Source organism: Meleagris gallopavo, unplaced genomic scaffold, assembly GCF_000146605.3.
Source record: "Meleagris gallopavo isolate NT-WF06-2002-E0010 breed Aviagen turkey brand Nicholas breeding stock unplaced genomic scaffold, Turkey_5.1 ChrUn_random_7180001956681, whole genome shotgun sequence".
Lineage (NCBI taxonomy): Eukaryota > Metazoa > Chordata > Aves > Galliformes > Phasianidae > Meleagris > Meleagris gallopavo.
The window spans coordinates 79,514-90,502 of record NW_011217186.1 but is presented as its reverse complement, the minus strand read 5'-3'; the positions used below and the strand labels follow the sequence as shown (position 1 = coordinate 90,502).

At 46.2% G+C, this 10,989-nt stretch overlaps 2 protein-coding genes across 3 annotated transcripts in view; both read left to right on the top strand.

The window, feature by feature from the left end:
• Positions 1-5: 5 nt before the first annotated feature.
• LOC104917168 (cullin-9-like) lies at positions 6-8,918 on the top strand (the record flags this gene model as incomplete). Its single annotated transcript, XM_010728277.3, has 13 exons — positions 6-173; positions 255-514; positions 593-956; positions 1,259-1,399; positions 2,730-2,894; positions 2,984-3,147; positions 3,556-3,649; positions 4,196-4,270; positions 4,756-4,866; positions 6,131-6,248; positions 6,602-6,735; positions 6,937-7,028; positions 7,977-8,918. Coding segments are annotated over 13 exons (2,091 nt in total), but the record flags the coding sequence as incomplete, so codon positions are not given.
• A 1,103-nt stretch (positions 8,919-10,021) lies between these two features.
• The window catches only part of XDH (xanthine dehydrogenase), a 59,392-nt gene continuing 58,424 nt past the window's right edge, over positions 10,022-10,989 (top strand). Inside the window, exon 1 of one of the 2 annotated variants that reach the window (XM_019611819.1) lies at positions 10,022-10,060. In XM_019611819.1, coding sequence (XP_019467364.1) covers positions 10,037-10,060 — 24 coding nt within the window. In that variant the 5' untranslated portion in view covers positions 10,022-10,036. Of the gene's footprint in view, positions 10,061-10,307; positions 10,328-10,989 lie in introns of those variants that run through there. The other variant, XM_019611820.2, reaches the window with a different exon arrangement.

Here is a 10,989-nt window from a genome sequence, read left to right as displayed (position 1 = left end):
CCCTGGCCCATGCCTCTGGCCGCCAGCTGAGGCTGCTGCCCCGGCAGAGGTACCTGCGGGCAGAGAGGGCTGAGAGCAGTGCCTTGGAGAGGAAAAGGAATGTTCTCTGCTGCCTCATCACCCGCATCCTCAAGGCGGAAAAGCAGCTGCACATCGACAACCTGGTGTTTAAGGTATGGAGGCTAAAGGTTTGGGGGGCAGAGAGGGGCTGCTGGGTGATGAGTGAAGAGTGATGCGTTCTTGTGCTGTTGCAGGTGATCGATGCCTGTGAGAAGGGAGAGCTGGGGCCAGGCCTGCAGTTCCTGAGCTTCTGTTGTCACAGTGTGGACGTGCTGTCCTGTGTCCTGCACCTGCTAAACCAGGGCTACCTCCGGCGCCAGGATGAGAGGCCTCATGTCCTGGAGTACGTCTCTGCTGAACGCACATCACCTCTTGGAGGCCAGGCACAGATGGTTTTCCACAGAAGATCTCCAGAATCTTCTTTGGATGAGAATAGCACAGACTGCCTGAATTGGTAGGGATGCATGTCACCTGCTGTTAGGGTGTTGTGCATCTCCATGTTGTACGAATGTGACACATTATTCCATTTTAGGTTGAATCCTAGCATAGAAAGATCAGAGGAGTTTCTGCTGGCAATGCTGCAAGTGCCAATGGGGCACACACTTAGTCTGGAGGAAGCAAAGCTGCTCATGAACCAGACAGTACAACAGGTCCAGGATACCTTGAGCATCCCAGAGGATGTTGCTCGACACCTCCTAATGCACTGCAGGTGGAATGTGGATTTTCTGATCCAGTGTTATGTAGAGGACCATGAATCTCTGCTCATCTCCTCGGGGCTCCAGGTGGAAAATGCCCAGCGCCCTCCAAGCCCAGGAATCCACTGCCCAGTCTGTGTGAACCAGCTGTGTCCCACTGAGAAGCCACCCACCCTCTGCTGCATGCATTACTGCTGCAAGGTGAATATCAGAGTCTTTAGCTCCTGTAATTTGGCAGGGATTGCTGCTGTCTAGTTGAAACAGCTGTTCCTTCTCCGAAGTTATCGAGTGATTTTCACAGAGCTCATACTTGTTAGCTTCCTTGTTTGTTGTGATCCTTCAACTTAGAATTAGTCTGTTCCCATTGTTGTGCTTTTGCGTATTTAGTGATGGTTCCATGTAGCCTCAGCTGGGTGAGGTGGGCTCCTGGGCTGGGATTTCTCCTTCACATGACCCAAGTGCGTAGCTCCTGTCTAGCTCTGATCTCTCCTATATTTTCACAGCCTTGTTGGAATGAGTATCTCACAACTCGCATTGAACAGAACATGGTCCTCAACTGCACCTGTCCCATCTCTGAGTGCTGTGCACAGCCGACCACAGCATTCATCTGTTCCATTGTTTCCTCCAAGGAGGTTATTGCCAAGGTGAGGTGTAGAAGAGGTGGTTACTGGGTATCCATTTCGGTCATTGCAAGCAGATAATCTTGCTGCTACTTTTCTCCATCATGTATTTAAGACTGGTTTACGCAGTCATCAGAAGCAGCAGGAGCTGCTTGTTCTGATGCAGGTGTTACTTTTTTTTCCCCTTTCTTCTTTCAGTTTTTAGTTACTTTGATTCAGTTTAGAGCTGAATCCCTTCCCCACCTAGTGGCAGTTGTGGCTGTTGCATGACTGCAACAATCAGAAAACAGAAACAAAACAGAATCCTGTGTGAACTGTTAGATAGAGAAATGAAGAGTAGTCACAGTGAGTGCTCTCATCATATCACTTTAGCCCTGCAAGCTAGCAACCAAAATGGGCAAGGGTATATAAAACCATTTTATTCAGTGTATCCTTTATATCTTTTGTTTAAGAACTATTTGGCAGATTACTGCATGTATGTGGGCACTGAATTCTTAGTGGTTTTTTAAATATTGTGGTCCCACTTGTCTCAGAGCAGGATTTTATATCCTATAGCTATGACTATTTTACTGTTTTTACTGCCAGTTTTAAAAAGTTGCTTAGATGCTCTCACTGAAATGTTGTCTGTCTCCTTTCCTGCTCAGCAGTGGGATGGCTGGAGCTTTAATACCTTAACACAGAGCCACACGTACAGAGTCATAGAATAATTTAGGTTGCAATAGTATCGCCCAACTCTGTGCTCAAAATAGCCAGCTTGTTGAGTGAAGATCTAATAGTTTTAACACTGATGTTAAAACATACTGCTCCAGGTTCAGTCTTTTGCATCTTCCATTTAGGTAGCTCTTGGCAGTGATAAGAGGCCCCTGTGCTGCCTTCTCTCCAGGCTGAGCAAACCCAGCTCTCTCAGTGTCCTCTCATACATCTCATGCTCTAGTGTCTGACTGTTTTGGTGGCCTGTGGACTGCACTTCTATTCTGTTAACGTCTGTCTTGTACTTGGAAGCCCAAACAGTTGCTAGTGTCCACTTGTGACAGCAGTAACAATAGCTGTGAGAAATCCCCTCTCTTGCCTGCTCCCTGCACTCTTGCTGATACAAGAGTTTTTATCCCCAGAGGTGCTTTCCAGTTCTTAGCTGATCTGATTAGCTGATCTTAGCTGATAAAATAATGTCCTGATATGAGATGAGGCATGGGGTAAAGACACAAAGGGTACAAAATACCAAACTAGCTCAGTGCTTTTCTGTTGCAAGCAGTTGTTAAGGTGGGTGTAGAGCCCAGAGGTTCCAGACTCCAGGTGTAAGGCCTAGCCATCCAGATTCTCTGCCTTATGTCTCCTCTCTGGCTTCTCCTTACAGTATGAAAAAGCCCTTCTCAGATGCTATGTGGAATGTTGTTCCAACCTGACATGGTGCACCAACCCTCAGGGCTGTGATCAGATCCTTCTTAAGGATGGACTTGGTTATGAGGCAGCCTGTTCCAAGTGCTCCTGGATATCTTGTTTCAACTGCAACTTCCCAGAGGTGAGGCTGAACTGAATTGCAGGCTTTGCTGCCCTGGGTTTGGTACTTACCTTTCTGTTTTTGTGTGGTTGACTGTCTCTCCCTTTCAGGCCCATTATCCTGCTAGCTGCAGCCACATGTCTCAGTGGGTGGATGACGATGGCTACTATGAGGGAATGACAAGTGAAGCCCAAAGCAAGCATCTGGCTAAACTCATTTCAAAGCACTGTCCAAATTGCCAAGCTCAGATAGAGAAAGATGAGGGGTGTCTGCAGTGAGTATCCATTCTTATTTGGTACTTAGTACAGGAACATGCAAAGACACAGTTAGCTCCACTGTGCTGTGTTACTGAAGGAAGAGATGAGGTTTCCTGTAGATCTCACTCTAAACTGCAGACTTCTTAGTTTACCCTTCTCAATTAGGTGGTACTTTGAGATTGTGCTGCCTCTTTTCCTCGTTTGGTACTGGAGACATGATAGTTTTTTTTTTTCTTTTTTAAAAAGCATCATTTACTTCCAGCAGAACTTCAAAAAATACCTGCAGGGAAATGCTTAGTAATGAGAGAATGAGAGTGACTGGACTGCATGCTTCAGCCCTGTGGCCTAGGGGAGCACTGGGAGTAACTGTTTTCAGGCAGCTTTTAGGACTGAATGATTCCCATTGTTTTTGTCCATCCATGCAGTATGACGTGTGCCAAGTGTAATCATGGCTTCTGCTGGCGTTGCCTCAAGCCCTGGAGGCCAACTCATAAGGATTATTACAACTGCTCTGTTATGGTAAGTAATTTGCTCTGTCCCAGTGGTTTGTGCTCGTGTTCAGGTATATCTGGCCTCTCAGCAGAGGCTGAAGATCTAAAGGAAGGTGGGAGGCAAATGGATGAGACCAGGCTCTTCTCGGTGGTGTGTAGTGATTGGACAAGGAGCAGTGGCCTAATATTTGACATAGGAAGTTCTGTACTAATGTGTGGTAGAACTTCTATATGGTAGGGGTGACAGAGCACTGGAACAGGCTGCCCAGAGAGGTGGTGGACTCTCCGTTTGTGGAGATATTCAGGACCCATCTGGATGCCTACCTGTGTGACCTGTTGTAGGGAACTGCTTTAGCAGGGAGTTGGACTCGAGGATTTCTTGAGTTCCCTTCCCCAGCTCCTGCGATTCTTTGATTTTGTGATCTCTACTTCTGCCCTTTTCTGTGGGCTCAACATCAAGCACTCGCCACTGATACTGACAGTATTGTCAATGCCTATATCTGTGGTAGCCATTTCCAGGCAATACTGGCACCTGTGGGAAGTTGTTACAGGTTACTTCTACCTGTCTTTTCAGGTGAGTAAAGCAGCTTGGCAGGAGAAGCGTTTTCAGGATTACAATGAGAGATGCACCTTTCATCATCGTGCGAGGGTAAGGCCTCCTTTTTTTTTATTTGCAGAAGCTTTGTTGCCTCAGCCCTGGTGACTTTCAGTTGTGTCTCAATGCATTTCACTTGAAGCTTAGAAACAGGCTTCAGGTCTTAGTGAGGATGACTGGTTCTGGCACCCTTGATCTGGCATAAGGGATAGTTCTTGGCCTGCTTTTTTCTGTCAAGTCTGAGGAAACGCAGCACCTAACTTGTGGTGTCTCACCTGCTCAGACTGATGCAGTAGTTGAAAGCAGTGGCAAAGAGTTCTGAAGGCTGAACTCTGCCTAGAGCTGAGTTGCTGTGAAAGATTAAAGCTGTAGCACAGTAGAGATGCTGTAGTTGGATGCAGTTGGGTTGCTCTCCTGCTGCTTGCATTTTCTGGTTTGGTGCTCTAGAGTGTGCAGCAATTTTCTGTGAAAGGTGCTGGGTTTTTTTTTGATCTTGTGGAGCTTGAAACTGACTTTTTTCTCTCCTGTGGTTATTGCAGGAATTTGCTGTGAGTCTGAGGAACAAGGTTTCTTCCATGAGTGAGATACCAAAAATTAGGACTTTGACCTTTGTTCTCCATGCCTGCAAAGTGCTGGAACAGGCACGGAAGGTAAGACTGGATAACAAGTTTAGGCTTTATTTTTTTAAGTGTGTTATGCCTTTCTTAAAGTAACAAGATGCCATTAGTAACAAGATGCTGTAATCTAACAAGGGGAGGCAGAAATACCTCAAGAGGAGCAGTAGCATCAGAAAAGAAGAAAGGCTCATATTCACCTTTCTGAGCTGAGCTCCCTCTGCAGTGCTTCTCACAGCTGGATCATAAGAAACAGCTGAAGTTTACACCTTGGAATCAGCACAGGTGTTAGAGCTAGTCTAGAGTTAGTCTTAGAGTTGATTTGGTTCACTCTGATTTGAAATGCCCTAGTGGTGGGCACTTATTGAGAACTCTCCAGATACTGATACATTTAGGAAGTCCCTCTTGATGGTCATGATTTTTCTTTCTTCACTGCATGATGAGCTGTAGGTATTTTAGGTGCACTGACTTAGGTGCCCTGCTGGCTGTGTTATGAAGGATTTGTAGTGCAGCCACTGGATCTGTGCAGCAAACCTGTAGTAGGATAGACCTGCAATGTTTTCTTTCCCCTGAAACCTGGGGAGGATGTGGGAATTGCCTTTACCATGCATACCTTCTTTGTACGGACAGATCTGATTTTGAGAAACATTTGGAACAAGAGAATCTGCCCTGTTTTGTCTTCTCAGTATGGCAATCCCTATGTTTGCTAGGGTACACATCATTGTTTCCTGCTGCTGCTGGCATTTCTGGCCTCCTTTCTTTAAATAGAAACAGTGGTCTTGTTCTTGCTGGGTACCTGGATGGCTTTTAGCAGTCAATCATCCTTAACAGAAGCATGTCAGTTCTTGAAATTTCATCTTGGGCTCTTGGGGCTGAGTAGCACCATATTTGTTTTCCCTTGGCTTCAGTTCTCTATGTTCAGTGCCGTGTGAGTTCAACCCAGGCTGCCCAGCAATGGCGAGGTTCTGTGCACTGATTGTTTTCCCTGTTGGTCAGTCACACTTGTTAGGCATTTGCAATCTGTGTTCTTGTGATGTTTTGTGAGTTGGGAGCAATCTGGTATTTAAATTCAAAATAATGACACTTTCATTTTCAATTTAAATTTTATGAGCATGTCTAGGTGGCCTGGCTCTGCTGTCACTTGGCAGAATGGTTTACTGGGCTGTTACAACAGACCAGAAATGTGCCAGACTTCTCTCAGCCATTGATACTGAGGATTGGAAGAATTTGGTGCTGCTCTCCTTCTTTCCTTGCCCACACTGAAGCAGAATGCTTAACAGCATGGTCTGTACTGCTCCAGGTGCTGGCCTACTCCTGTGTGTACAGCTATTATAACCAGGACACAGAAAGCGTCGATATTGTGGAACAGCAGACTGAGAGCCTAGAGCTTCACACAAATGCTCTGCAGATCCTTCTAGGTAAGCCCCACAGTCTCTCCAAAGTACTGACTAGCAGTTTCTGATATGTGGTTCAAAGGGTGATAGCTCTGTAGTGCGTGGGCAATAGCATACACACCAGCACCCAGCAGATATCTGGTCACATCTCCCAGCATGTTTCTGACTTCTCAATGTCATTTGGAGGAGGTCTATTGAAGTAATTTGGCTGCTAGCACAGTTTGATGCAGTAATAAGCAATATGCTTCCTTCTGAAGGAGGAATGAATTTGCACAAGGAATCTAAGTAGCTGTGACTGGCTTGATAATGAGCTCAGAGACTTGTTTTCTGCTTCAGAGCATGGGGAGCAGTGTGATTTTTTTTATCTCGAATTGTAGAGGAAACCCTGCTGCGGTTCCAGGACCTGGCTTCTTCTCTTCGGCTTCTGAAAGCAGAGCATTTCAGTACTGGTTTGGAGTTGGTGCATCGGATCAAGGAGCGTCTCTTTGCAATTCTCTGGCATTCCACACAGGTGAAGTCCCTGGGATCAAGGTGGCTTGTCTTGCTCTGATCTAGTTTGATTTTGGCCAGCCTAGAAAAGGGCTTGATTAGCTGAGGTTACAGACTGTGAGGTGCTGTGAGTACGTGTGGGTAGTGGGAAGGGGTTTGCAGTACAAAGTAACCTCACATTACATGTTGTCTCTCTCTTCTGGCTGTTTTTCCATGCTGGCAGGATTTCCGTATTGGGCTTGAGGCTTTGGCAGATCCTGCTCAGACTAAGGTGAAACTCTCAAATGTGCCTTCTTCGTCCCCTGCCTCTTTAGGGTGAGTTTTCTTCACAGGGTAACAAGGAAAGGTGGTGAGTGCAGAAGCACTCATGTCCAGTTTTCCCCTGTCCTCCCTGAAATGCATAATAGTTAATAAAACATATTGATTTCTTGTGTCCTGTATTGTGGTTTGAAATGAGAAGGTAAGTAACAGTTGTGTAGTGGAGGTTTCACTGGGTTCTCTTAGGCTATAGTCGAGAAAGCTCCATTGTTGGCAGACCCAGTTATGGGCGTTGCTCTACCTGGACTCTCCTGGGTTCTTGCATAGAGTCACCTGCTCTTTCTTCAGGAGTGTGTTAGAGATCTAGGAGGTACCTGAATGAGAACAACAAAAAGAACACACTTGGAGATAAATACAAGGGCCTAGCACTTGCTTTAGGAAGGGACTGGAGAAGACACGGCTGTAAAATAGTGTGTTGAGAGGTGAAATTAATGGTTTCTTGTGACCCTCATCTGGAGTACTGAGCTGGAAGTTGTTAAGTGTGATTGAAAGGTGATGAGTTTAAAGCAAAGTTCCCTTCTGTATGATACACTGCTTAAACCAAAGGACACAACTGGTAGTTGCAGTCCCACTGTGACCAGACCCTTGGACAGCTGCTGTGTTTCTGGGAGCTAAACAGGGTATGCTGAGGATTGCAAGAAGAAATGACAGATGGGCCAAGAGAGACTCAGTTTTAGGGCAGGGTTTCTTATTTCTTCCAAGGAGGCTGAGACTCAGAGCTGCTGACTGCAGTATGCTGGCCTGTCCAGAGGTGGCTTACTGGCACATCCCTGTGCTGCGTGCGTGGATAAAGCCATTTAATCACCACTTTCTAGGCGTACCTGCATAGCTGCTGAATTCCTAAGACTTAGCTTTGGCAGAGGTTGCAGAGGTGATGGAGGTGGGAAGGACAAGGGTAGTGGGGCTGGGTCACGGTTGCTGCTCTGATATTCTTCTCTTCACCAGGCCCAAAAGTGCCATCTTATGCGAGTCCCCCAACACAGATGAAGATGGCAGTGAAGTTGAAGATGAGGAGTATGAACCACACTGGCAGGAAGACTATGATGATGATGACGACGACGACCTAGATGAAGACAACTTTCTGTTTTGTGATGAGTCAGATAACCTTGATTGTGACTCCTACTTTGATGATGATGATGCCTATGACTAGAGGTGGACTGTTGTCATCCGAGCTGCCAGCCTGGGTCTCTGCCTCCAGGCTGCAGTGACCAGTTTATCTTTGTGTCTTTCCTCAAAGAGAGTGAGGAGCTCCCAGGCAGAATTAAGAGACATATTCTTTGGGAGCTGCTTCCTCCTTAACTCCCCTTTAATATGCACAGCTCTTGCTCTGGATAGATGGGCTGTGTTACTGTGGTCACACTTCCCAGAAAAACATCTCTTGTTTCTATTTCCACCCTATTTACATTCATCTAGTTGAGTTAGAAGGTCACAGCTTGGTTCCAAGTTGAGGACTGTGTGGCACCTGTTAAAGGAGTTAAGAGGTTAGTCCTTTGGAGTGATCTCCTCAAGTCCTGTGGCAGATGTCCTCACATGACACTGTATAATTTAGCCAGTGTATAGAAATATTGTGAAGCAATGTGTTAACACTCAAGCCAAAGCCAGAGCCTGGAGCTGATGGGGTTCCCTCCAGAGCCACAGACAGACATGGCTCAGTGCATTCCTCCATCTGAGGGGGACACTGTTTTTACTGTTTGTTCTTGGAGCTGTCTTCTCTGCTATGGGACAAGATGGGCTGTTACCAGTATAGGCACAGGTTTGCAGGGCTGCATTTAAGCATATAAATGCATGCATGTACATACATCTATAAAAAATACACACATACACAGAGGATGCTTGAAATGTATGTTAATCTTTAAAAAAAAAAACAAAAAAAACAAAAAAAACACAAAAAAACCCTGAAGAACAAGGATTGAAAAAAATTTCTTTATAAAAGTTTTTCTTTCCTAACACTAGGCTCCTTGTGGTCAATAGGGGACATGACATGGGTGCAGAGGGAGAGAGGAAAAGATCTAGATGAGCTCAGTCCAGGAATTGTGAAATTGATGAGGGTTTGGGATCCTTGCTCATTCAGACAGAGGGATGGCGAAGAGGGCAGAGTACTGGGAGGAGAGGGAAACAAGAAGTTCTCCTTGAAATGTATTGCTGATAGAAAGAAGAACCCTCAATATAAACCCTCATCTTAAGCCAAAGCTCTTAACCACGACCCAAAGCCAGACAACATCCTCCAAGCAAGTAGATGAAGACAATCCCTTTAATCTCACAGTGCCCCGAGAGCCCTGCTGGAGCTAGGCTTGTGCAGACAGAACGGAGAGGTTCACTCTCTCCTTGTTGCACATCATCCAGCTTCCTCTTTGTCCTCTAGTTTTGACTCCTGTAAAGCCTCTGCCTGTCCTCCTGGTGTCTCCCGAGCACGCATCTCCAGGCCAGAGCTGGCTGCCAGCCTACATCATGTCCTGAGCCATGCTCTGGCACTTAGAGCAGAGCCATGCTTTAGCAGGCTGAGAAGGAAGAATCCCCTGGGGCCTAAGGTCCTTATTCCTGGCCCTCACTGAAACACCATCACTATATGGCATACCTTACCATTTATTTTTTTCACTCACGGAAGCTGGGAAGAACTACAAATAGTTACAGAATGGGTGGTGCGGAGGTGTGGGGAAGTCTCTGGACTCTCAGGACGCGCTAGAGACATAAGAGCACACCAATGTGGTTAAAAGCTATCAGTCTGCTTTATTGTTAAGCACTTCTCTATTGATACATGTTAACAGAGCATTCTGCAAAACACTCTTCAACCCTTCCCACAGGCGCTTAGCCAATGAGAGCCGTGAGATGTTCTTCTAAAGGTGTCCTTGGTTCTCATGCCACTTATCTTGCTCCACAGCTGCTGCTGTGAACAGTTTTTTTTCTTACGTTCCCACACAGAGGCAATCTTTTTTTTCTAAGCCCCATAATCCTCACTTTTCTCACTTCATATGCTACCTGACAGTGCCATTGCTTTGAAGTTCCAGATGGCCGTCCTGGTTGTGGCTGGGGTAATTTTCTTTCTAATGGTGCTGTGCTTTAGATTTAGGATAAGAATAATGTTGATAAGACATGGACATTTCAATTGTTGCTGAGCAGCGCTGTACAGAGCCAAGGTTGTCTCAGCTTTTCACAGTGCTCTGCAGCGAGAGGCTGGGGGGGCACAGAGAGCTGGGAGGTGACAGCAGTGGGACATGCCAGGCTGGCCCCAGGGATGTCCCCTACCATGTCGTGCTGAGTGGTAATGCCGGGGGCTGCTGGTCTACAGCTGGTTGATGGTGAGCATATTCTTTTATTGTTGCTGTTTTATTTTCTTTTTTTTTTTTCTGTCCTATTCCACAACAGCGCAAGCCAGATTCTCTGCAATCAGCTTGGTAGCATCTGTTGTCCTAATACCTACCTCTCACCATGCACGCGTATTGAGAGAGACTGAAGTGGCACAAATAATGCAGAAAATAGACCTAAAAGTTATGTCTCTGAGTGCAGCAAAGGAGAGAATTTAAGTAAAAGGGAATCTAATCCCAGAGCTGCACAACAATCTGAAGTATACTGTCCTCTAGGCTGGTGTCCGAGGGAAGAACCCCAAATCCCAATGGAATTTCCATGAGTTTGACAGGGAGAAACTGCTCTGTTATTCAGAAGGGTCTATCCGACGATCGTGTTTGAGAAATAGGAAGGAGTAGACTTTTTTTCCTTTTACTTATGGTGGCATTTGAGAGAGCACCGGTCATCTATCCTTCTCTCAGCTCCCAGCACTTGCATCCCAGACCCTGCGTGTGAACAGGATTGCAGCCTGCAGGAGCAAGGCAGGAGCACCAGGGGGAGAGCGTGGCAAGGAGGAGTACAGAAGACAGACCAGCAGATGATTAAGATGGATAGCTAAAATGGATGGGTGCAGGCAGTGTGTGCCAAACGTGGCACGGGCTTGGAAATTAACTGC